Genomic DNA, 27,647 nt, shown 5'->3' on the forward strand with positions numbered 1-27,647 from the left:
TCTCAGCAGACCTCATAGAACTTAGTGCAGTTAGGCATGTCAGTTATTGACTTCCTGGCTGTAGGCAGTTAGTTAGGGAGTGAGGGGAAAACAATAGCTCAGTGATTAGAGTATAGTACTTAGGTATACAAATTCAGTAAAACACTCTGCATGTTTTTTCCATTTTTAGAAGAGTTAGCTGCAAAATAGGTAATGCATGTCAATTGCAAATATTATCTACACCTAATGCTTTATTTAAATAGCGTATAGTAATTTTGGTGTATAATGCCCCTTTCTGGGGCATTAAAGATTCCTGAGTAATTGACATGTTTTACAGATTTATGAGTGATAAAAGGTGATTATACTCCCTTGAAAACTCCTGTCATTCTTTAACAATTAGTGAACCTGGGGGATTTTCTACTGGCAACAGGAAAAAATGTGTACTTTGGTATTTGAGATCCTGAAAACTTTCAAAAGCCACATTAACCAAAACGATGTCATATAAAAACTCTGTGTTATTATCCATTTCTGTGGAGATTCACGCTATTTTATTCCTTAGATTACATCACTCAGTCCTTAGTGATACAAGTCTAGTTTTTAGTGGACTCCGAATAAAACAAAGGTGATACAGAGGAGACTAATTAAAGCATCCAAGGTACAGTGAGCCTAAACTCCTCAAATGCAGACATTCCAGTAGAAGGTGTTCAGGTAAACCTTTGACTGAAGTTGTGGCAGAAAGCTGGAGGCATAGAATTTATTAGCAAATAGTACCACATAAAGAGAGACAAACTGATGTATTTGAATTATTTGCCTAGAGCAACATAAGCAGAAGTACGGAATACACAGTTGAAGAGCAAGTGGGCAGAAATTGTGACAAGAACACTATAGGAGAAAACAACATAGAGTCTTACAGACAAAGACTTAGAGATAGATTACAAGTGGTGCACTGTTAGTAAGGGACACAATAAGCAATATTGAGAATGAGCTAAATTCCACACGTATTACAAGTCAAAAGTAAACATACAGTACATGTGTTTTTTACACAAACTTGTGTCTGATTTCTTTTACAAATAGAACACAATAATTTTTTAGCCATATTGATCCACCAACAACAGCCCTGAAGGACCTAAACAAAACATAATTTATGCTTACCTGATAAATTTATTCCTCTTGTAGTGTATCCAGTCCACGGATCATCCATTACTTGTGGGATATTCTCCTTCCCAACAGGAAGTTGCAAGAGGATCACCCACAGCAGAGCTGCTATATAGCTCCTCCCCTCACTGCCATATCCAGTCATTCGACCGAAACAAGCCGAGAAAGGAGAAACCATAGGGTGCAGTGGTGACTGAAGTTTAATTAAATTTAGACCTGCCTCAAAAGGACAGGGCGGGCCGTGGACTGGATACACTACAAGAGAAATAAATTTATCAGGTAAGCATAAATTATGTTTTCTCTTGTTAAGTGTATCCAGTCCACGGATCATCCATTACTTGTGGGATACCAATACCAAAGCTAAAGTACACGGATGATGGGAGGGACAAGGCAGGAACTTAAACGGAAGGAACCACTGCCTGTAGAACCTTTCTCCCAAAAACAGCCTCCGAAGAAGCAAAAGTATAAAATTTGGAAAAAGTATGAAGCGAAGACCAAGTTGCAGCCTTGCAAATCTGTTCTACAGAGGCCTCATTTTTAAAGGCCCAGGTGGAAGCCACAGCTCTAGTAGAATGAGCTGTAATCCTTTCAGGAGGCTGCTGTCCAGCAGTCTCATAGGCTAAACGGATTATACTCTGAAGCCAAAAAGAAAGAGGTTGCCGAAGCCTTTTGACCTCTCCTCTGTCCAGAGTAAACAACAAACAGGTTAGATGTTTGGCGAAAATCTTTAGTAGCCTGTAAGTAAAACTTCAAGGCACGGACTACGTCTAGATTATGCAAAAGACGTTCCTTCTTTGAAGAAGGATTAGGACATAATGATGGAACAACAATCTCTTGATTGATATTCTTGTTACCTTAGGTAAAAACCCAGGTTTTGTATGCAGAACAACTTTATCTGAATGAAAAATCAGATAAGGAGAATCACAATGTAAGGCAGATAACTCCGAGACTCTTCGAGCAGAGGAAATAGCCATCAAAAAAAGAACTTTCCATGATAGAAGTTTGATATCAATAGAATGAAGGGGTTCAAACGGAACCCCTTGAAGAACTTTAAGAACCAAGTTTAAGCTCCATGGAGCAGCAACAGGTTTAAACACAGTCACAACAACTGTCACAGTCTACTGTGGTTGTTACCCTCCTCAAACACGACTTTTGAAGCCTTTTGAGCCCTTCAGAGATGTCCTGTATCATGCAGAAGGAAGCTGAGTGTCTCAGTCTGTAATTCTAGCTGCGCAGAAAAGCGCTAAAATAGGCCCCTCCCACTCATATTACAACAGTGGAAAGCCTCAGGAAACTGTTTCTAGGCAAAAATCAAGCCAGCCATGTGGAAAAAAACTAGGCCCCAATAAGTTTTGTCACCAAACATATATAAAAACGATTAACATGCCAGCAAACGTTTTATATTACACTTTTATAAGAGTATGTATCTCTGTTAATAAGCCTGATACCAGTCACTATCACTGCATTTAAGGCTTAACTTACATTAATCCGGTATCAGCAGCATTTTTCTAGCAAATTCCATCCCTAGAAATATGTTAACTGCACATACCTTATTGCAGGAAAACCTGCACGCCATTCCCCCTCTGAAGTTATCTCACTCCTCAGAATATGTGAGAACGGCAGTGGATCTTAGTTACTTCTGCTAAGATCATAGAAATCACAGGCAGATTCTTCTTCTAATGCTGCCTGAGATGAAACAGTACACTCCGGTACCATTTAAAAATAAACTTTTGATTGAAGTTAAAAAACTAACTATAATACACCACTCTCCTCTTACTACGTCCATCTTTGTTGAGAGTTGCAAGAGAATGACTGGATATGGCAGTGAGGGGAGGAGCTATATAGCAGCTCTGCTGTGGGTGATCCTCTTGCAACTTCCTGTTGGGAAGGAGAATATCCCACAAGTAATGGATGATCCGTGGACTGGATACACTTAAAAAGAGAAATAAGGTTAAAACTATGTAGCCATTAACAGAAAAAAAATATGTTTCAGCATCAATTAGTTTAAATGGAAGCATCACCTACAACAGAATAGCCAACTGAAAAGAGAAATCCATTTACAAATATTGTTAAAAATAAAAATATGGCCTAAAACAGTGATTGACAGCCTCCTAACACATGGGGGCTACAGATCAATATTTTATAATCCTTAATAGCTGTATATAAATGAATAGCTATTATAAACACACAAATAATTATACTTTTCCTAAAGAAAGTACACAGGGCTAGATTTAGGTGGCAGAGTACCCTCTGTCTGCTGTTCTCCCCTTCAGAGGGCTCTATTGGAGTTCTGGATACCATTTTACCACCCACAGAAGCCCCAAAGCACACGTTTGTTTAGATTTTTACTGTGGCCACAAAGACTATGACACACATAAGTTCTGCTCCTTCCCAGGGGCTACAAGAACTGTTGCAGAGGGCCACAACTGATGGGGCACATGTGACTGATGGGCCGCTAGTTTTGCCTTCCCTGGCCTAAAATATAGCCAACAGTAAGATCTCATTAGAAGCTGCTATACTTATCCATAGAATCCTCAAAGGAAGCGCCATCATTTCAAAGAGAGGAGTGTATGGCTAAGGTGGATGTAAAAAAAAATAAAAAAATTATGCTTCCCTGATAAATTTCTTTCCAGCATGGAGAGTCCACAATTTCATTTAAATTACTAGTGGGAATTCAACTCCTGGCCAGCAGGAGGAGGCAAAGAGTACCCCAGCAGAGCTGTTAAAGGGATACTAACCCCAATTTTTTTCTTTCATGATTCAGATAGAGCATGCAATTTTAAGAAACTTTCTAATTTACTCATATTATCAATTTTTCTTTGTTCTCTAGCCATCTTGATATGAAAAAGCAGTAATGAAAGGTTAGGAGCCGGCCCATTTTTAGTTCAGCACCTTGGTAGCGCTTGCTGATTGGTTTGCTACATTTAGCCACAAATCAGCAAGTGCTACCCAGGTGCTGAACAAAAAATAGTCCGGCTCTAAAGCTTACTGTACTGCTTTTTCAAATCAAGATAGCATGATAACAAAGAAAAAATTGATAATAGGAGTGAACTAGAAAGGTGCTTAGAATCTCATGCTCTATCTGAATCATGAAAGAAAAAAAATGGGTTTAGTGTCCCTTTAAGTGTCACTTCCCTTACCCATAACCCCCAGTCATTCGGCTGAAGGTAACAGAAAAAGAAGAAGCACAAGGGTATTGAGGTGCCTGAGGTTTGTACACAAAAAAAATTGCTGCCTTAAATTCAAATAAGGGCGGGTCATGGACTCTCCATGCCCAGGAAAGAAAGAAAGAAATTTATCAGGTAAGCACACATTTTGTTTTCTTTCCTATGACATGGAGAGTCCATGATTTCATTCCAATTACTAGTGGGAACCAGTACCCAAGCTAGAGGACACAGAATGAAAGGGAGGTAGAACAAGACAGGCGGACCTAAACAGAAGGCTCCACCGCTTGAAGAACTTTTCTCCCAAAAAAGCTTTAGCCAAAGCAAAAGTATCAAATTTGTAGATTTGGAAAGGAAAGCAATGAGGACCATGTGGCCGCCTTGCAGACTCTCTCCACAGAAGTTTCATCTTTGAAAGCCCAGGAAAAAAGACAGCTCTAGAAGAGCCATAATTTACTCAGGAGGCTGTTATCCAGTTGTCTCATAAGCTAGCCGAACAACACCTTCTAACCAGAAAGAAAGAGAGTAGAAGTGGCCTTCTGACCATACTCTACTAGAGAAAAACACGAAACAGAAGAGAAGATTGCTGAAAATTTTTAGTTGCTTAAAAAATAAATTTATTAGAGCATGCACAAAGTCCAGGTTATTCAACAGACGTTACTTCTGAGAAGAAGAATTGGGACAAGAAAAGAAGAACAACAGGTTCCTGATTAATATTGCTATCCAACACTACCTTAGGAAGAAATCCCGGCTTAGTATGAAGGACCGCCTTATCTGCATAAAAATAAGGCAAGGGATATCAAACTGGAGAGCCAGAAAAAAAAAACTCGGAACCCTGCGAGCCGAGATAATTTAAAATCAACAGAATGCATCAGCTCAAACGGAGCCTAATGCAAAACTAAGAACAAGATTAAGGGGCATATTTATGTTTGTGCAAGCAGACATGATCCGATATAGCAGATCATGTCCTCTGCACATCAATAAATCATGACAGCATACACTCTCGGCATTTATCATTGCACCAGCAGCTCTTGTGAACTGCTGGTGCAATGCCGCCCCCTGCAGATTTGCGCTAACAGGGGGTTTCAATCAATCCGATCGTATTCAATCAGTTTGATTTCTGTCGATTTCTGTCCACCACCTCAGAGCAGGCACAGGTTATGGAGCAGCGGTCCATGGAGCACCCGTGGGTGGATTAGATCTCTCAACTTCTGTCTCCTAGTCAGGAGTGCTAACAAACCCCTAACTGATCCCTAGACCAACAGGCTAGTATCTGAGGACACAGTATCCACAAAATGGTCTCAGGAAACATGTGCCCTGAGACACATGGTCCTGGAAGATCTATCAGGATAGAGAAATGTTAGATATAAAAGAGGAGCGAAAAAAACACACAAGAGAAAAAATTGTAGCAACAAGACAAAAAAAGGCAGGTTGCTGAAATCACTCCAATTATCTCCCAAGCTTACAGCACCTGGTATTCCCAGGCGGTCTTCCATCCAAGTACTAACCAGGCCTGACCCTGCTTAACTTCTGTTATCAGACGCGATCGGGCGCATTCAGAGAGGAATGGCCGAAGGCTTCACTAAGAAACATAGAATGTCAGAAGAGGATGGAAATCCTGAGTAAACTAAAAGGAATCCCCATAGGGAAACAAACAAAAACATGTCTTAGTGCCCAGCACTAAGAATGAATCTGATTTATACATCTTCTAAATATAAAAGAGGGGATAGAACAAGAAAATGTTCACATTCCTAAAATCTCATAAAGAGAAATAGAAGGAAACAACCAGCGTAAGCATAAAATGCTTGACAATATCCAGAATATAATACTTCTGAAAACAGGAAAGGGATAAAACATGGAAATGTTAACCATCCCTAAAAATATACCTCTACTGAAGACAGAGAGGTCCATATTTTTTTTTTTTTTTCCAAAAGTACAGTAGAAGAAGAAAAGATAAGTAGAAAAGCTGTGTATAACTATCCCCAGATATTCTTCTACTATAAAAAGGTAGGGAAAGATCCCTAAACCAAATAAAAGATCAGCCTATCACACCCAGAAATCTCAGGCGGTCACCTATCCAGGTACTGACCAGGCCTGGTCCTGCTTAACTTCCATGCAGTATACAGGGAAGAGAAGAGGGAGACTACATTAGAAAAGGACACTATACACAAACACAATGCTTATCCCATTATCCTATAAATAAATTAGATGTCACCTGAAAGAAAAGGACATCCAGCTCCATGAGAAGGACCAACAACTATGGAAGAACAACCTAATAAATAAATCATAGGGGAGAAAAGACAATATCATCTCTATATGAGAATATCCTTACAATTGTCATCTCAATATGAGGAACATCAAATAAAATGTCTATAAAAAGGACATAAATATATTTACTGTCCTAAAAACACTAACAAATTGAGAATGTCCTTTGATACAGGCACCACGGCAAAACGCATCAGTGGCGTCCCTACTCCCTTTCCCCCTTTTTAAATAGCTATGCCTATCTCCATATAAACAGTATTACAAGGTATATGAATTTATTTATCTCCTGAGGGTATTTTCCATCATAAACTGGAAGGTAATTTTCTATGACATGGCTCCCTAATATGAGTCTTGTTCCCTTATATCTATGTTATATTTTTTCGGTAACTAACTAGTATAGGTCTCTGGTATTTCCAGAGAGGAATATCTATTCAGGCTAACAGGCATCTCTCTTAAGACATTGGAGAGCCACTATCCCATTATCGGTAATTAAAAGGTATAGGTCTCTGGTATAAACCCGGTTGTGGCATCTCTCATTAGATATATATGATATATGATATATATGCAAGTTATTTACTCTCTATACTACTACTCTTTGAATGCATCCTTCTATCTAGCATTTATTAGTGTTTAATGTCCCTTTAAACTTAGCTAGGAATAGAAATTCAGACTACCCAGGACAGCTGTATTGTTCATCAGCTGGAAGAAGGTATAAAAAAAGATTAAAATACAGGTACCCTGTACTATAAGGAAAAAACATATTACAAAAAATATCCGAAATATAGAAAAAAAAAAATAGGAGACTCAAGAAATATGTATAAAATAAAAAGAACATGCAATTGCCTAGGACTGCCACCAGAGGGCAGCCAAAACAAAGAACGTACAGGAAAAAGCATCCTGAAAAAATAAAAGTAATTTACATATTTCTGAATGCAAAACAAATATTTTGAATTCCTTATTCTCCTGAATAATTAGAAGTACAAAATAGATTGCAATCCTTATCCTTCTTTGAAGTATTAGAAATACACTTTATGTGTACATACATACTCAAGAGAACCATACATCCTAAAGAGTCCACTATAGGATGAATAGGAAAATAAGACATGGAAGGGACTGTATTCCACATATTGACTTTAAATAATGTCTCTGCAAGTTACGGACACCAGTCATCATAATAAAAACATATACAGTGCAGCCCCACAGGGAGAAATGCTACCTCTGCATACTAATGTAGAGCAGTGGTTCTCAACCAAAGTGACCTCAAGGCCCGGTAAATTTTAGCTGGACATGTCCAGGGCCCGGTAGAGATATATATATACAGGGAGTGCAGAATTATTAGGCAAGTTGTATTTTTGAGGATTAATTTTATTATTGAACAACAACCATGTTCTCAATGAACCCAAAAAACTCATTAATATCAAAGCTGAATAGTTTTGGAAGTAGTTTTTAGTTTGTTTTTAGTTATAGCTATTTTAGGGGGATATCTGTGTGTGCAGGTGACTATTACTGTGCATAATTATTAGGCAACTTAACAAAAAACAAATATATACCCATTTCAATTATTTATTTTTACCAGTGAAACCAATATAACATCTCAACATTCACAAATATACATTTCTGACATTCAAAAACAAAACAAAAACAAATCAGTGACCAATATAGCCACCTTTCTTTGCAAGGACACTCAAAAGCCTGCCATCCATGGATTCTGTCAGTGTTTTGATCTGTTCACCATCAACATTGCGTGCAGCAGCAACCACAGCCTCCCAGACACTGTTCAGAGAGGTGTACTGTTTTCCCTCCTTGTAAATCTCACATTTGATGGACCACAGGTTCTCAATGGGGTTCAGATCAGGTGAACAAGGAGGCCATGTCATTAGATTTTCTTCTTTTATACCCTTTCTTGCCAGCCACGCTGTGGAGTACTTGGACGCGTGTGATGGAGCATTGTCCTGCATGAAAATCATGTTTTTCTTGAAGGATGCAGGCTTCTTCCTGTACCACTGCTTGAAGAAGGTGTCTTCCAGAAACTGGCAGTAGGACTGGGAGTTGAGCTTGACTCCATCCTCAACTCGAAAAGGCCCCACAAGCTCATCTTTGATGATACCAGCGCAAACCAGTACTCCACCTCCACCTTGCTGGCGTCTGAGTCGGACTGGAGCTCTCTGCCCTTTACCAATCCAGCCACGGGCCCATCCATCTGGCCCATCAAGACTCACTCTCATTTCATCAGTCCATAAAACCTTAGAAAAATCAGTCTTGAGATATTTCTTGGCCCAGTCTTGACGTTTCAGCTTGTGTGTCTTGTTCAGTGGTGGTCGTCTTTCAGCCTTTCTTACCTTGGCCATGTCTCTGAGTATTGCACACCTTGTGCTTTTGGGCACTCCAGTGATGTTGCAGCTCTGAAATATGGCCAAACTGGTGGCAAGTGGCATCTTGGCAGCTGCACGCATGACTTTTCTCAGTTCATGGGCAGTTATTTTGCGCCTTGGTTTTTCTTGCGACCCTGTTGACTATTTTGAATGAAACGCTTGATTGTTCGATGATCACGCTTCAGAAGCTTTGCAATTTTAAGAGTGCTGCATCCCTCTGCAAGATAGCTCACTATTTTTGACTTTTCTAAGCCTGTCAAGTCCTTCTTTTGACCCATTTTGCCAAAGGAAAGGAAGTTGCCTAATAATTATGCACACCTGATATAGTGTGTTGATGTCATTAGACCACACCCCTTCTCATTACAGAGATGCATATCACCTAATATGCTTAATTGGTAGTAGGCTTTCGAGCCTATACAGCTTGGAGTAAGACAACATGCATAAAGAGGATGATGTGGTCAAAAACAAAATTTATGCTTACCTGATAAATTAATTTCTCCTGTAGTGTGGTCAGTCCACGGGTCATCATTACTTCTGGGATATTATCTCCTCCCCTACAGGAAGTGCAAGAGGATTCACCCAGCAGAGCTGCTATATAGCTCCTCCCCTCTACGTCACCTCCAGTCATTCGACCAAAGGACCAACGAGAAAGGAGAAGCCCAAGGGTGTAGTGGTGACTGGAGTATAATCCAAAAAAAAATAAAATTTTTTAGCCTGCAATAAAAAACAGGGCGGGCCGTGGACTGACCACACTACAGGAGAAATGAATTTATCAGGTAAGCATAAATTTTGTTTTCTCCTGTTAAGTGTGGTCAGTCCACGGGTCATCATTACTTCTGGGATACCAATACCAAAGCAAAAGTACACGGATGACGGGAGGGACAGGCAGGCTCTTTATACGGAGGGAACCACTGCCTGAAGAACCTTTCTCCCAAAAACAGCCTCCGAAGAAGCAAAAGTGTCAAATTTGTAAAATTTGGAAAAAGTATGAAGAGAAGACCAAGTTGCAGCCTTGCAAATCTGTTCAACAGAAGCCTCATTCTTAAAGGCCCAAGTGGAAGCCACAGCTCTAGTAGAATGAGCTGTAATTCTTTCAGGAGGCTGCTGTCCAGCAGTCTCATAGGCTAATCGTATTATGCTACGAAGCCAAAAAGAGAGAGAGAGGTAGCCGAAGCTTTTTGACCTCTCCTCTGACCAGAATAAATGACAAACAGGGAAGACGTTTGACGAAAATCCTTAGTTGCCTGTAGATAAAATTTCAGGGCACGGACTACATCTAGATTGTGTAGCAGACGTTCCTTCTTCGAGGAAGGATTAGGACACAAAGATGGAACAACAATCTCTTGATTGATATTCCTGTTAGTGACCACCTTAGGTAGGAACCCAGGTTTAGTACGCAGAACTACCTTGTCTGAATGAAAAATCAGATAAGGAGAATCACAATGTAAGGCAGATAACTCAGAAACTCTTTGAGCCGAGGAAATAGCCATTAAAAACAGAACTTTCCAAGATAACAACTTGATATCAATGGAATGAAAGGGTTCAAACGGAACACCCTGTAAAACATTAAGAACTAAGTTCAAACTCCATGGCGGAGCAACAGTTTTAAACACAGGCTTGATCCTAGCTAAAGCCTGACAAAAAGCTTGAACGTCCGGAACTTCTGACAGACGTTTGTGTAAAAGAATGGACAGAGCTGAAATCTGTCCCTTTAAAGAACTAGCGGATAACCCCTTTTCTAAACCTTCTTGTAGAAAAGACAATATCCTTGGAATCCTAACCTTACTCCATGAGTAACTCTTGGATTCGCACCAATATAAGTATTTACGCCATATTTTATGGTAAATCCTTCTGGTAACAGGCTTCCTAGCCTGTATTAAGGTATCAATAACTGGCTCAGAAAAACCACGTTTTGATAAAATCAAGCGTTCAATTTCCAAGCAGTCAGCTTCAGAGAAGTTAGATTTTGATGTTTGAATGGACCCTGGATCAGAAGGTCCTGTTTCAGAGGTAGAGACCAAGGCGGACAGGATGACATGTCCACTAGATCTGCATACCAAGTCCTGCGTGGCCATGCAGGTGCTATTAGAATCACTGATGCTCTCTCCTGTTTGATTCTGGCAATCAATCGAGGAAGCATTGGGAAGGGTGGAAACACATAAGCCATCCCGAAGGTCCAAGGTGCTGTCAAAGCATCTATCAGAACCGCTCCCGGATCCCTGGATCTGGACCCGTAGCGAGGAAGCTTAGCATTCTGACGAGACGCCATGAGATCTATCTCTGGTTTGCCCCAACGTCGAAGTATCTGGGCAAAGACCTCCGGGTGAAGTTCCCACTCCCCCGGATGAAAAGTCTGACGACTTAAGAAATCCGCCTCCCAGTTCTCCACTCCCGGGATGTGGATTGCAGACAGGTGGCAAGAGTGAGACTCTGCCCAGCGAATTATCTTTGATACTTCCATCATTGCTAGGGAGCTTCTTGTCCCTCCCTGATGGTTGATGTAAGCTACAGTCGTGATGTTGTCCGACTGAAACCTGATGAACCCCCGAGTTGTTAACTGGGGCCAAGCCAGAAGGGCATTGAGAACTGCTCTCAATTCCAGAATGTTTATTGGAAGGAGACTCTCCTCCTGATTCCATAGTCCCTGAGCCTTCAGAGAATTCCAGACAGCGCCCCAACCTAGTAGGCTGGCGTCTGTTGTTACAATTGTCCAGTCTGGCCTGCTGAATGGCATCCCCCTGGACAGGTGTGGCCGATAAAGCCACCATAGAAGAGAATTTCTGGTCTCTTGATTCAGATTCAGAGTGGGGGACAAATCTGAGTAATCCCCATTCCACTGACTTAGCATGCACAATTGCAGCGGTCTGAGATGTAGGCGTGCAAAAGGTACTATGTCCATTGCCGCTACCATTAAGCCGATCACCTCCATGCATTGCGCTACTGACGGGTGTTGAATGGAATGAAGGACACAGCATGCATTTTGAAGCTTTGTTAACCTGTCTTCTGTCAGGTAAATCTTCATTTCTACAGAATCTATCAGAGTCCCCAAGAAGGGAACTCTTGTGAGTGGAAAGAGAGAACTCTTCTTTTCGTTCACCTTCCATCCATGCGACCTTAGAAATGCCAGTACTAACTCTGTATGAGACTTGGCAGTTTGAAAGCTTGAAGCTTGTATCAGAATGTCGTCTAGGTACGGAGCTACCGAAATTCCTCGCGGTCTTAGTACCGCCAGAAGAGTACCCAGAACCTTTGTGAAGATTCTTGGAGCCGTAGCCAATCCGAATGGAAGAGCTACAAACTGGTAATGCCTGTCTAGAAAGGCAAACCTTAGATACCGGTAATGATTTCTGTGAATCGGTATATGAAGGTAAGCATCCTTTAAATCCACTGTGGTCATGTACTGACCCTCTTGGATCATGGGCAAAATTGTTCGAATAGTTTCCATCTTGAACGATGGAACTCTTAGGAATTTGTTTAGGATCTTTAAATCCAAGATTGGCCTGAAAGTTCCCTCTTTTTTGGGAACTACAAACAGATTTGAGTAAAACCCTTGTCCTTGTTCCGACCGCGGAACTGGATGGATCACTCCCATTAATAAAAGATCTTGTACGCAGCGTAGGAACGCTTCTTTCTTTATTTGGTTTGTTGACAACCTTGACAGATGAAATCTCCCTCTTGGGGGAGAGGATTTGAAGTCCAGAAGGTATCCCTGAGATATGATCTCTAACGTCCAGGGATCCTGAACATCTCTTGCCCAAGCCTGGGCGAAGAGAGAAAGTCTGCCCCCTACTAGATCCGGTCCCGGATCGGGGGCCCTCGATTCATGCTGTCTTAGGGGCAGCAGCAGGTTTCCTGGCCTGCTTGCCCTTGTTCCAGGACTGGTTAGGTTTCCAGCCTTGTCTGTAGCGAGCAACAGCTCCTTCCTGTTTTGGTGCAGAGGAAGTTGATGCTGTTCCTGCTTTGAAATTACGAAAGGAACGAAAATTAGACTGTCTAGCCCTAGGTTTGGCTTTGTCCTGAGGCAGGGCATGGCCTTTACCTCCTGTAATGTCAGCGATAATCTCTTTCAACCCGGGCCCGAATAAGGTCTGCCCTTTGAAAGGTATATTAAGCAATTTAGATTTAGAAATAACATCAGCTGACCAGGATTTTAGCCACAGTGCTCTGCGTGCCTGAATGGCAAATCCGGAATTCTTAGCCGTAAGTTTAGTTAAATGTACTACGGCATCTGAAATAAATGAGTTAGCTAACTTAAGGGCTTTAAGTTTGTGTGTAATCTCATCTAGTGTAGATGATTCAAGTGTCTCTTCCAGAGACTCAAACCAAAATGCTGCTGCAGCCGTGACAGGTGCAATACATGCAAGAGGTTGCAATATAAAACCTTGTTGAACAAACATTTTCTTAAGGTAACCCTCTAATTTTTTATCCATTGGATCTAAAAAAGCACAGCTATCCTCCACCGGGATAGTGGTACGCTTAGCTAAAGTAGAAACTGCTCCCTCCACCTTAGGGACCGTTTGCCATAAGTCCCGTGTGGTGGCGTCTATTGGAAACATTTTTCTAAATATCGGAGGAGGTGAGAACGGCACACCGGGCCTATCCCACTCCTTAGTAACAATTTCAGTAAGTCTCTTAGGTATAGGAAAAACATCAGTACTCGCCGGTACCGCAAAATATTTATCCAACCTACACATTTTCTCTGGTATTGCAACTGTGTTACAATCATTCAGAGCCGCTAACACCTCCCCTAGTAATACACGGAGGTTTTCCAGCTTAAATTTAAAATTTGAAATATCTGAATCCAGTCTGTTTGGATCAGAACCGTCACCCACAGAATGAAGTTCTCCGTCCTCATGTTCTGCCACCTGTGACGCAGTGTCTGACATGGCCCTAATATTATCAGCGCACTCTGTTCTCACCCCAGAGTGATCACGCTTGCCTCTAAGTTCTGGTAATTTAGCCGAAACTTCAGTCATAACAGTAGCCATATCCTGTAATGTGATTTGAAATGGCCGCCCAGATGTACTCGGCGCTACAATATCACGCACCTCCCGAGCGGGAGATGCAGGTACTGACACGTGAGGCGAGTTAGTCGGCATAACTCTCCCCTCGTTGTTAGGTGAAATATGTTCAGTTTGTACAGATTGACTTTTATTTAAAGTAACATCAATACAATTAGTACATAAATTTCTATTGGGCTCCACTTTGGCATTAGCACATATAGCACATGTATCTTCCTCTGAATCAGACATGTTTAACACACTAGCAATAAACTAGCAACTTGGAAATGCTTTTCAAGTAATTTACAATAATATGAAAACGAACTGTGCCTATAAGAAGCACAGAAAAAATTATGACAGTTGAAAATAAATAAGTTATAGCATCAAATCTTTGTAAGCAATATACAATTTTAGCAAAGGATTGTTCCCATTAGCAAAGGATAACTAACCCTGACAGCAGAAAAAATACACAAATAAACGTTTTTTATCACAGTCAACTACAATCTTCACAGCTCTGCTGTGAATGATTACCTCCCTCAAAACAAGCTTTGGAGATCCCTGAGTTCTGTAGAGATGAACCGGATCATGCAGGAAGAAAATGAACTTCTGACTGAGTTTTTTGATGCGTAGTAAAAGCGCCAAAAATGGCCCCTCCCCCTCACACATAACAGTGAGAGAGATCAGTAAACTGCTTTAATTTAAACAAAACTATTGCCAAGTGGAAAAAATAGTGCCCAAAACATTTTTTCACCCAGTACCTCAGAGAAATAAACGATTTTACATGCCAGCAAAAAAACGTTTAACCTCAATAAATTAATTGTTATTTAAAACCTATTGCAAGTCCCTGCAAATTAGGTTAAGTCTATGCATACAGTATAAATCCAGTGAAGTACCATTCCCCAGAATACTGAAGTGTAAAATATACATACATGACAGCCTGATACCAGCTACATCTACTGCATTTAAGGCTGAGTTTACATTATAACGGTATGGCAGGATTTTCTCATCAATTCCATGTCAGAAAATAATAAACTGCTACATACCTCTTTGCAGATTAATCTGCCCGCTGTCCCCTGATCTGAAGTTTACCTCTCCTCAGATGGCCGAGAAACAGCAATATGATCTTAACTACTCCGGCTAAAATCATAGAAAAAACTCAGGTAGATTCTTCTTCAAATTCTACCAGAGAATGAATAACACACTCCGGTGCTATTATAAAATAACAAACTTTTGATTGAAGGTAATAAACTAATTAAAATCACCACAGTCCTCTCACACATCCTATCTATTCGTTGGGTGCAAGAGAATGACTGGAGGTGACGTAGAGGGGAGGAGCTATATAGCAGCTCTGCTGGGTGAATCCTCTTGCACTTCCTGTAGGGGAGGAGATAATATCCCAGAAGTAATGATGACCCGTGGACTGACCACACTTAACAGGAGAAATACTAATTTGCCTAATAATTCTGCACTCCCTGTATATATAGAAATATCCTCCAAAAAGAGATAAGCACAGTCTTACATTACCACAACTGCCAGGGTGCACTTCACATAAAATATGTATGTTCCTTGTTTGCAAGAAGGCACTCACTGGTCTTTAGTGAAAAACAACTTTTAATTCATATCAAAAAGCAAGTACATCCATAACGTTTCGATGTCATCATAACGACATCAAAACGTTATGGATGTACTTGCTTTTTGATATGAATTAAAAGTTGTTTTTCACTAAAGACCAGTGAGTGCCTTCTTGCAAACAAGGAACGTATATATAGAAATATAGATATATATATAGATATATATATCTATATATATATATATATATATATATATATATATATATACACACTAATGCAAGATAGGGAACCAGCACTCAATATCCAAGAGAGCCTCCGGGGTGCACTTTTAATCAGAATAATATTCACAACAGCAAAGGCACTCTCCGTTGTTCACAAATTCATTTATTTGTTAAGGTAAACATTTTCGGCGTCTCCCCTGTCCTCAGACCTCAGTGAATTTGTGAACAACGGAGAGTGCCTTCTTTGCTGGTGTGAATATATAGCAGCAGGGATTTGCCCTATCAGTAACTAAGCAGTTCAGTGTGGGTTTAGTGGGGGCCCTGGAGTGTGGGGGGTCCTGCCGAGGGTCTGTCGCTGTGAGGTCTGGCCCTGGAGGTTGGGGGCCCTTTCTTTGGCCCTTAATGTTGGGGGTCCTGGCTCTGGAGGTTGATGGGCCTGTTGGGATTAGGACAGAGAGGCTACCATGTTAATTTGCATACATTTGAATACATTTGGGTCAGTGTTTTTTCAGTTTTCCTGAGGCCTTGATTGGTCAGTCTGCCCCTGGTGTGCAGTAGGGTAAGAGTGTGCAGTGGTGGCATGAAAGGTCAGGGCCCACCAGCAGGGTTATCATGGCCCGGTACTGGGCCACAGCCAGGCTGTTGAGAAACCAGGATGTAGAGGCATTAAATGTGGTTCGAAAGGCTCACCAAAGATTTTCAACTAGAAGTTGAAATCCGTAACACTGCACTACACAGTGTAAATTTACACATTTAGCAACATACAAACTGCTGATAATAGAAAAATAGATTTCCTATAATCAAAACACTTTCCTGTACTCTAGTGTCGGTGAACAGAGCACTAAATAAAGTCTTGGCTATAACAAAGAGACCTAGACAGGTGAAATGCCGCAAGGAGGGCACACAAATGGCGCTACAAAGCGTTCCTAATATCGCCCCACTGCCGCCATGACAACTGACTGTCAAGACGGATAAAATTGCGCCAATACAATAAGCGCATCTTATCAAGCAGCATAGATTGTATGTCCGTGCCGCACATATGAAATATACTCAGCCTTTCCGCTAAATGTAAAAAATTCTCCTTAGGATATACTGGAGTGCGCCAATCTCGATGATATGAAGGAGATAAAATGGCAGCTCTAGTAAAAATCAAACAGCCTAACGAGGAATTTAAAAGAGCTTCAGAGACATAATTCACACTCCGAAAAGGCTCATACATGATCAGAGGAAAAAATAAAGATAGTTTGACCTCACACAAGGGATACAGTAAGATTCTCATAAAACCCCTTCCCAGGAGTTAAAAGATATCCTAACTCCTCATTTAAAAAAGGGCCACATACAACCCCCTTACCAGAGGGATCAGGAAACTGCCAGCCTACTGTATTATTAGCGTGCGGTTGTCTTTGATTAAGTTTAGTAAAAACAGAGTCGCCGCTCCAGAGAAGGAGAACCTAGACACAGAATTTAATACACTTCACTTGAAGTTGTATGTCAGGTTAAAATATCTCCCTTTCCCTTTGCCCACCCACACCAGAGGGTACCTTGCAAAATTAATAAAAGTCTCTCACCCTTAGTGTCTCATTTTATAGACCATAGCCATGGGGGCAGGGATACAGGGACTTACGGTTAGAAGTCTTCTTTCTTCTCACCAACTCCAAGTGTGACAAAGTTTCTGTCAGGGACCTGTTGTAAAAAGAAAGAACAGAGTAACAACCCTGGCTTTCTATGAAGGGGTACCAATAATGTTAGAAATAAAACAAGGACCACCTTGCCGCTTTCTAACTGCTAATAGCCACCATTACTCTTACTAAAGAGATTGACATGAACACAGCATAGTCCCCAAGTACCCATTAAAGGATTAAATATCTTTTGACACCATCTTCGCACATCCTCCCGTAATAGAGGCAAAGAGAATGACTGTGGGTTATGGGTAAGGGAAGTGACACTTAAAGCGAGTGTAAACTTTCAAAAATGAGTGCCCGGTTTTTAAAAATACTATTCAAAACAGGGGCACTTTCATTCATGAAAATTTACATTTCACCCGTTTTCTTAAAATACTTACCTTTTCTTCTTGAAACCGCTCCAGCGCTTCACCAGCCCGTCGCAAGCCTCCTTATACGTCAGCAATGACGATTCCTCCAATCACGGCTTCCCCCCCCAGGGGAATCATTGTCTGAGGCAATGCCATGATTGGAGGAAGCGGATTTCGTTAATTGCTGGGTAAGTTAACCAGAAAGAAGCAGACGGGGGCATTGTTTCAGAACGGCGATACAGCGTTTCAGAAGAAAAAGGTAAGTATTTTTAAAATCCGGTGCAATATCAATTATCATGAATGAAAGTGCCCCTGTTTTTAATAGTTTGTTTAAAAACCGGACACTTTCACATGAAAATTGACATTCACTTTAACAGCTCTGCTGGGGTGCTCTTTGCCTCTTCCTGATGGCTAGGAGTTGAATTCCCACTAGTAACTGGAATGAAGTTGTGGACTCTCCTTGCTATAGGAAAGAAAAGAAAGAGAGAGAATATATTTTATTATTGTACTAATTTGGCTCTGATTATGCGTTTACTCCTCGCAAAGGGTTTAAACACAAAATGTCCACTCAATAGCAGCGATACACTCCTGAGCAGATCACATACAGTGACCCAATCAACAAGCAGTATTTTTACACAGCCACCAATCACCAGCCATGTCTACTCATGAGCAGCAACGCATTGTGGCTTTTGACCAGACTAACCTTGAGGTGGATAAACACATAGGGGCATATTTATCAAAGTGCAGCAGACATGACACAATGTAGCATACGCTGTTGGCATTTATCATTGCACAAGTAGTTCACCAGAACTGCTTGTGCAATACTGCCCCCTGCAGATTTGCGGCTAATCGGCCGCAAGCAGGGGGTGTCAATCAACCCAATCGTATTCGATCGGGTTGAATTCTGTCCACCGCCTCAGAGCAGGCGGACAAGTTATGGAGCAGCAAACAAGGGGCATTGAGCTCCATTCGGAGCTTGATAATTCGGCCCCATAATCTGAACAAAGCATTAGTGCAACAAAGCTGAAATATGTCCCTTTAAAAACATGGCTTGTAAGAATAAAACTTAAAATATATTGGTACCAAAACAGCAAACATCAGTAGTATGGGGCTCTCGTGTCTGAGCAACTGAATAGAGACTTAGTAGCAAAGTTTAAATATTAATTTATAGTTTTAAAGAACTATTATGTGGCTTAATTTATTATGAATTAACGTTTGCTATTAATTCCACTGTGGCATGTCCCACTTGATGAATTTACGTTCATTGAAAAAGCCTGCAAAATGTTATTAAATAACTACGTTTGTTCCATTTTCCAATAGTTTGCACAAATAAACTAAGGTCTTGAGCTATTACAATATTGTGTAATGATGTTGTTAAAACTCACATGTCTGACTATAAAGGGTGGTTTGGCATCAGCGTCAGATTTAAACTCATAAGAGCCTAAGTTTAAATGAGCAAGCCGCTGTTCATTATCCTTATTGAGTTCACACATTCGCCTTCGGGTATAAGGTGATGGAGATCGAGACCTTGCTGATCTTGTGGGACTCTTGTAGTTCTTTTCTAGGATCATCCTGCAGCCACTTTTTGTTGGGGACGTACTCGATCTTATTGGTGTGTTAGGCAAAGACCTCCGGAATTGATGTTTGTCTGCCTGTCAAAGCATAACAATTTAACACTCATATTCCATACAAGTAAACAGATGCCTACAAAGTTGTGGTTCCCACAATGTTTAAAATGTGATATATATATCAAATTCTTTTAATCCATAATCGATTTTGGATTAAAAGAATTTGATGTTTAAATCGGGTGGGTGACTGCTTGTTTTTCACTGGATTATTAAACTTTGCTGCTGAGCACCACGGTCATCAGAGAACTTGTACTTATATATATATACAGTATATATAAAAATTCAAGTTGGTTACAATAATCACATTTTCAGGCTTAGTCCAAGTAACTAAACATAATCATAGAAAAGACTTAATTATCAATAGTTTAATCTAATGGCAAAGTCATTAAAACAGCGCAAATAATCCTAAAGTCCCCGTCTTAAAGTAACCTCTTCCAAATTAACATAAAGTTAGGGTTTTATGCTCCCCTGCTGAACCACACATACCAGATCTCCCAATAGGAATCCACCTTACCCTGCTTCCTATAAACGTATCTCTCCATGGTGGCAAGATATTCTATCAGGGCAAGAACCTAGGAATAATGTGGGGGATCCGGCCTTTTTCAATCCCGGGCAATGAAGTAGATAGCATTATATTTTAAAAAAAATGTTCAGCTGTAAAAATGACTTCTCCATAGAGAGATATTGTGCTATGGGAACAGACAGTAAAATCAATATTAAACTTTCATGATTCAGTTCATAACATTTTAAACAACTTCCCAATGTACTTCTATTACCTAATTTGCTTTGTTCTCTCGTTATCCATTGCCCAGGTGGGCACATGAGCAGCAATGCACTACTGGGAACTTAAAGTGAATGTAAAGTTAATGCTATTAGCTAAAGTGAAATGATAGATGTTAAAAAATGAATGAGACTTTCATTCATGAAATCGTTAGTATATACTTCTCTTCAGAGATATTTCACTAGAAAAGCCATATGGATAAAAGCTGACCCTCCGGTCGCCATTTATACTAACTGATTGACAGATGACTCCTCTGCAATCAACTAATCATTGTGTTCAGCCCCTTTGCACAAACTTCACTGCGCGGCGGAAACAACGATTAGTTGATTGCAGATCCTTCCCCCTGCATCATGTGACAGCTATCAGTCAATAAAAAATGGTTATACGTAAATTCTGCAAATTCTTGAACATGCTCAGTAGGAGTTGGTGTCTCAGAAAGTGTGCAAATAAAATATAGTGCACAATTAGATAACAGAAGTGAATTGACACGCTGTATAAAATTGCATGCTCTATCTGAATAATGAAAGTTTAATTTTGGGCTTGGCTGGTATGGTGACATAATGAAGCAACAACTCTGTAATATGAACTCTTCCGCTCCTGCCTAGGAAATACCAGGTAAGGCCATAGACTTCAGAATAATAAGGCTCCTTTATTTTACATTTTGTATTCCGACCTTCTATTGTGAACCAGGCACCTAGGTTCCATATGGTTATTAATTCTGCTTTGCATTTTAGAAACACCAGATTTGCTTTAAAAGGTAAAACTCACTCTGCTTGTTTTCTGGCAATTGTCAGCTTGTTTGATGACTGTTTGTGTAGAGAACTCAATCTTTGGAGCAATACCCTGGAGTAAAAACAAACACGAGACATCAAATTAAAAACCACAACAGGTATGACGAAGGGTGCATCTGTGTTACTGTAGATATAGACAGACACACATATAGGTTTAAACTCTAATTTTCTATCTGTTTACTTTATCTCCATCAGCACATTGAGCTGTGGAAGACAAGATAAAATGCAGTGGGCGGCCATATTGTGGCCTGGACCTTAGGCTACATAATAATAGAATAATTAATATATTTTATTATAAACGAAAATCTCAGTATACAGATTTAACTTTCAACAGGTAAGTGAAATACAGCACCCACCAAATAATACTGAGCACGGAGAGGGTTAACCAAACCCAGACGAATCACAGTGTGAAAGAATTCTCCAGCTAGTAGTGCAAATCGACCTTTATTTGTGCATACAGATTGCCAACAATAACAGCAATGTTTCAGGCAAACAATATGCCCTTTGTCAAGCTTGACAAAGGGCTTATTGTTTGCCTGAAACGTTGCTGTTATTGTTGGTAATCTGTATGCACAAATAAAGGTCGATTTGCACTACTAGCTGGAGAATTCTTTCACACTATTATACAGATTTAAGCATAGTATTGCAAAGGAACAGTGGGCTCTGCTCCTGAGAGCTTATAATCTTGAGGCATTTTGTCTAATATCTGCCATTAAAGATTTCTAAGGTGTTATTTTTAAAAATAATTTAAAAAGTAACATTTGTATTTGATAGAGCTTGTTATAGTGTCTAAAATGTTCTGCTAACACATATACAAATTGTAGCTATTAAACATAACTTTTTGTCTCTCATGTATGTCAGATTAAGCTCCACCTAACTGTTTTTATGATTTTAAGAAACATTATATGATGTTTGACTAGGTATATCGTTTTTTTTTTGTTTGTTTTTTAAATAGAATTTTATTGAAAAGGTTTGGTGTGTACATCAAAGGAAAATACAAATCGAAGTTCACATTCCACAGTTCCGCTTAATATGCAATAACAAAGAAAAATAAAAGAAATACAGCATCAATTGTGCATCTTTAGGACAGCTGGTGGGTGGTAATATAGGTTAGCAGCCAACATGGCTTACACTATCACCTGCTTGTTCGGCAATCAAATAACCTTTTAGTAAGTAAAGGTAACAAAACAAGAAAAGAGAAAAGTTATTCTAAGGTAGAAAGAAAAGAAGAAGCGGGGAAGAGTAAGACCGGAGTGGGTAGGGGGGCAAGGAAGTCGATCTGGTAGCTCCAGGTATTAGGTACCACAAAGTTGTAAACGTTTAGGGAACTGAAGGGTGGATGGGGGGGGAGGGAGAGGAGGTTTAGAATAAAACTCCTTGTGTCGATAGTATGTCAGTATGTAGAGATATAGGCTATTGGTGCTATCACGGTGGGGTTTGCAATGTTTCCCAGTAGAGTTTTAGGTTTAAGAATACGTTGTTTCTATTTTGTTTGAAGTATGAGTATTCCTCCAGTAATATAAGTTCCTGTGTTCTTACTGTCCATTCTGCAATGGTAGGAGTAGTGTTAGATTTCCATTTCCTGGCTATTAGGGACTTAGCTCCATTTATGCAATCTGGAACAGAGAGAGTCTAATCTTGCAAGAGATCTTGGGTTTGCTATTAAACAATATAATCATAGGGGTCAATTTAAGTGTAGGGCCAAAAAGTGGATGTAAGGCTCTTTCTAAAGAATTCCAGAAGGGTTGCAGATGGGGGCACGACCACCACACATGCAACAAGGTCCCAACGTCCCCACACCCCCTCCAGCACTGAGGTGATACTTCGGGATATATAGTTCATTTCAAGGATTTGAGTAGACGTCGAGGACCCATAAGTAAAGTCAAATAATTTTTACCACTTTTCTGGTGGAATGTCTATGTTCAGCTCGTCTCGCCAAGACTGAGCATATTTCGGTAACGCTGCGTGTAAACAGTCATCTAGAATACATCTTGACAAGGCTAAAGTTCCTCTCGAGGGGATACCGACCCTACAGAGCCTCTCGAATTGGGTAGGACGGCGTAAAAGCTGAAATTTATGTGGGGATACATGTAAAAGGTGTTGCAGTTGTGAATACTTCAGCCAGTTAGAGAATGTGCCCTCTAATATATCTGTCAAGTCCTGTCTAGGTTTGAGTTTTGAGAAAGTCAATCAAAGGCGATGAGAAGCCTAAGTCACTGTAATGAGTGCCACCCGATGCAAGATGAACACCAAGTAGCAATTCTGTGTTTTGGAAAATCGGGATCATGGGGGAATGTGTTGATGAGATACCTCTTATCTGTTTAATGATGCTATCCCAAGAGGAGAAGATGTGCCTATGTTTTTAGGTACATAGATTCTGCTAATTAAATAAAATGCTTCTGGACACTGCATATTACTAGGGTGTACGGAGAAATGCTGAGCAAGAAGTAGTATTCTGCTACTGCAAGACTTTAATAAAAAATACATTAAAATACACCAAAAAGTTCACTTTTAATTTTAAAATTCTTTGTTGTTGTTATTGTTTTTTTATTTTTACGTAAATACATTTGTAACAATAGGCACCATCTAAAGAAAAACGTTAAAAAAATTGTCCAAAAAACCTTTGTGGATAAGAATTTATATAAACAGTCTCCGTCACATACAACGTTTGGTTACATTGAAAATAGAATTATGAAGAACAAAGTAAATGAAATCAAATAAAACAAAAACACATAATAGGGGAAAGCACACCAAGTAGCAGCAGAAAGCACATGGAAATTAAATGTATGACAACAAATGCAAGAAGCATGACAGGTAAAATGGGGGAGCTTACGCTCTTAGTTGCAGAAGAGGACTATGATGTTATTTAGTATAACTGAAACTTGGTGGGATGATTCACATGACTGGGCAGTTAACTTAGAGGGGTATACTTTATTTAGGAGGAACAGGAATAATAAAAGGGGTGGAGGAATCTGCATGTATATTAAACCTAACCTTAAACCTACAATAAGGGAAGATATTTATGATACAGGTGACAATGTAGAGACCCTGTGGGTGGAAATAAAGAGTGGGGGGAAAAATTCTAAAAAAATATTACTAGGAACATGTTACAAGCCCCCTAACATTAGTGACCTGGATGAAACTCAACTACTAATACAAATAGGTAAGGCTGCTAATAACAGTGCTGTAATTATGGGAGATTTTAACTACCCTGATATAAACTGGGCCAATGAAACTAGTAATTCAGCTAAGGGGCATAGATTTTTAAATGTTCTCAGGGATAACTTCTTGTCACAATTAATAGAGGAGCCAACTAGGAGTAAAGCTATATTGGATTTAGTTCTAGCAAACAATACAGATATAATATCAAACATAGAAGTCAAAGAACATTTGGGTAACAGTGATCATAACATGGTCACATTTGAAATCTCTTTTCATATGCAGTGTCTTAAAGGTTTAACTAATACTTTTAACTTCAAAAAAGCAAATTTCAACAATTTAAGGAAATCATTAAATAATATAAGTTGGGACAATATAAATAGTACAGACTCAACATACAATATTTATAAGGAATGTAACAATGCATGCAAAAAAGCCATGTCCATACCATTAACTGGGTTATGTTTAGAGGATATCAGGAAAAAAACTGGATAATATTAAGGTAAATAAAACTCCAGGCCCAGATGGAATACACCCAAGGGTGTTAAGGGAATTTAGCACTGTTATAGACAAACCTCTACTCTTAATTTTTTAAGACTCATTATCCTCAGGCAAGGTACTCCAGGATTGGCGTAAAGCTGATGTGGTGCCACTCTTCAAAAAGGGAAGCAGGGATGATCCAGGAAGCTATAGACCAGTTAGTCTGACATCAATAGTGGGGAAGATATTTGAAGGGATTATAAGGGATTATATTGATGAGCATATTCGTGTAAACAAGATTATGAGTTCTAATCAGCATGGTTTTAGGAGAAATAGATCATGCCAAACTAATCTAATTAGATTCTACGAGGAAGTAAGTAAAAATATAGATAAAGAGGAATCAGTTGATGTGATATACTTAGATTTTGCAAAGGCATTTGATACAGTGCCACATGAGAGACTAATGCACAAAATTAAGGGACTGGGAATAGCTGAAAATGTTAGCTCATGAATAAATAACTGGGTAAAAGATAGGGAGCAACGAGTAGTAGTAAATGGATCATACTCAGATTGGACAAAGGTAATCAGTGGAGTCCCCCAGGGATCAGTACTGGGCCTCGTTCTTTTTAATATTTTTATAAATGACTTGGAGCAAGGATTAAATAGCGACATCTCTATTTTTGCAGATGATACTAAGTTAAGTAAGGTCATTAGGTCAGAGCAAGATGAACTTTCATTACAAAGGGATCTGCAAAAAATAGAAGTATGGGCAAGTAAATGGAAAATTAGATTTAATACGGAAAAATGCAAGGTTCTACATTTTGGAAGTAAAAATAAGCAGGCAACGTATTTTTTTAAATGGGACAAGATTTAGCCAAACAGAGGAGGAAAGGGATTTGGGAGTAGTAATAGATAACAAGCTAAAGGTGGGTGCACAATGCAGGGCAGCAGCTGCAAAGGCTAATAAGATACTAGCATGTATTAAAAGAGGCATTGATTAAAGGGAGTAAAGCATAATTCTGTCACTATATAAAGCCCTGGTAAGACCTCACCTTGAGTATGGAGTGCAGTTCTGGGGACCGATCGCAAAAAAAGATATTGCAGAACTAGAAAAAGTTCAGAGAAGGGCAACAAAGCTAATAAGGGGATTGGAGAAATTAACCTAGGAGGAGAGGCTAGCCAAACTGAGTCTGTTTTCTTTAGAAAAAAAGGCACTTGAGAGGTGACATGATTACTTTATATAAATATATTCAAGGCCCATATTCAGAGATGGTAGAAGCTCTATTTATTCCTAGAAAATTGTTTCTGACAATAGGTCACAATTTAAGGTTGGAGGAAAGGAGATTTAATCTCCTGCAACGGAAACCTTTTTTCACTGTAAGAGCAATAAAATTGTGGAACTCATTACCAAAGGAGGTAGTGAATGCCAATACCCTAGATACATTTAAAAATAGTCTGGATACATTTCTGTATATAAACAAAATTCATGGATATGATTGCTAGTATTAAATGAGTCAGCATTTAGTGGGGTTATTTTAGATTAACTGGAGCTTTTTGTAAGTATTTTAGATTTGTATAGGTTGAACTCGATGGACTTCAGTCTTTTTTCAACCTTATCTACTATGTTACTATAAGCCCCCTTAGTCAGTGTATTAACTTAACCTATACAGGTATAAAATATCATTTTGTAACAATGGGATATCTGAGGAGGTAAGATTGACTGGGCACAAAAGGAAAGTTAAAGGGACAGCCCAGACCCAATGCATACTTTTGATTACTTATTGTTACATACCATAGAAGCATCCTGCTGCTTATCCCACATCTATAAGCTTGTAAGAAGTACATAAAAAATATATTTTTGTTGTTTCTTAGGCTAAAAATGGACACCAAGCTCCGCCCACCTCCTATTGTATGTATATTTTGGTATGTTAAATTTCTCCAATCATGATAGACTCTTAAATACGTTTTCCTTCTCGCATATGCTGATTTGTGCATGAGCAATTTGAAATAGCTAACTGAAAAATATTAAACGTGCACTGCTAAACTGTCATACAAGAAAACAGCTAACTGGACAAAAAGAAAGCTGTGGGCGGAACAATGATTATTTATAAGTTTCATGTACTTCTCACAATCGTATAAATGTAAAACCCATTGCAAGATGCGTGTCTGGTATGCAACAATAAGTAATAAAGGGACAGTCTAGACCCAATACTTATTCTTTAAAGGGACAGTCAAGTTAAAAAAAAAAACTTTCATGTTTCAAATAGGGCATGTAATTTTAAACAACTTTCCAATTTACTTTTATCACCAATTTTGCTTTTTTCTCTTGGTATTATTAGTTGAAAGCTAAACCTAGGTAGGCTGATATGCTAATTTCTTAGACCTTGAAGGCCGCCTCTAATCTAAATGCATTTTGATAGTTTTCACCACTAGAGGGCATTAGTTCACGTGTTTCATATAGATAACATTGAGCTCATGCACGTGAATTTACCATGGAGACAGCTCTTATTGGCTAAAATGAAAGTCTGTCAAAAGAACTGAAATAAGGGGGCAGTCTGCTGAGGCTTAGATACAAGGTAATTACAGAGGTAAAACATGTATAATTATAACTGTGTTGGTTATGCAAAACTGGGGAATTGTTAATTAAGGGACTATCTATCTTTTAAAACAACAACAATTCTGGTGTTGACTGTCCCTTTAAGTAGTAGCATTAGCAGTGAACAAATATTAAAACTCATTGTTAACAGTTTTCAAAAAAAATTTACAAGATAAACTACTCACAGGAAAATCAGGGACTGCTTTCATCAGCACCTCTCTGTCAACTCCTGGGTATGGTGGAGTAAGCTTAGGCTCAGGGAACAGGAAATCTCGAGTATTCTCTTCATAAAAAGCCAGAATATCCCCAACTGAAACAAACAGAGCTTTTCCATAATCATAACTAGACTGCACTTACGAGTACATAAACATCTCTGTAGCACACACATACATTATATATATATATATATATATATATATATATATATATATATATATATATATATCCAGCGCT

At 39.4% G+C, this 27,647-nt stretch overlaps 1 protein-coding gene and 1 pseudogene across 1 annotated transcript in view; both read right to left on the minus strand.

Annotated features, from left to right (window-relative positions):
- SPATA6L (spermatogenesis associated 6 like) overlaps positions 1 to 27,647 on the minus strand; it is a 113,487-nt gene that overhangs the window by 41,836 nt on the left and 44,004 nt on the right. Inside the window, exons 6-8 of the mRNA XM_053702549.1 lie at positions 27,380 to 27,504; positions 20,937 to 21,011; positions 19,145 to 19,411 (exon numbers count right to left, since the gene is read on the minus strand). Coding sequence (XP_053558524.1) covers positions 19,145 to 19,411; positions 20,937 to 21,011; positions 27,380 to 27,504 — 467 coding nt within the window. The remainder of the gene's footprint in view (positions 1 to 19,144; positions 19,412 to 20,936; positions 21,012 to 27,379; positions 27,505 to 27,647) is intronic.
- LOC128651014 (uncharacterized) lies at positions 5,758 to 5,876 on the minus strand (annotated as a pseudogene).

The sequence above is a fragment of the Bombina bombina genome, chromosome 2 (assembly GCF_027579735.1).
Source record: "Bombina bombina isolate aBomBom1 chromosome 2, aBomBom1.pri, whole genome shotgun sequence".
Lineage (NCBI taxonomy): Eukaryota > Metazoa > Chordata > Amphibia > Anura > Bombinatoridae > Bombina > Bombina bombina.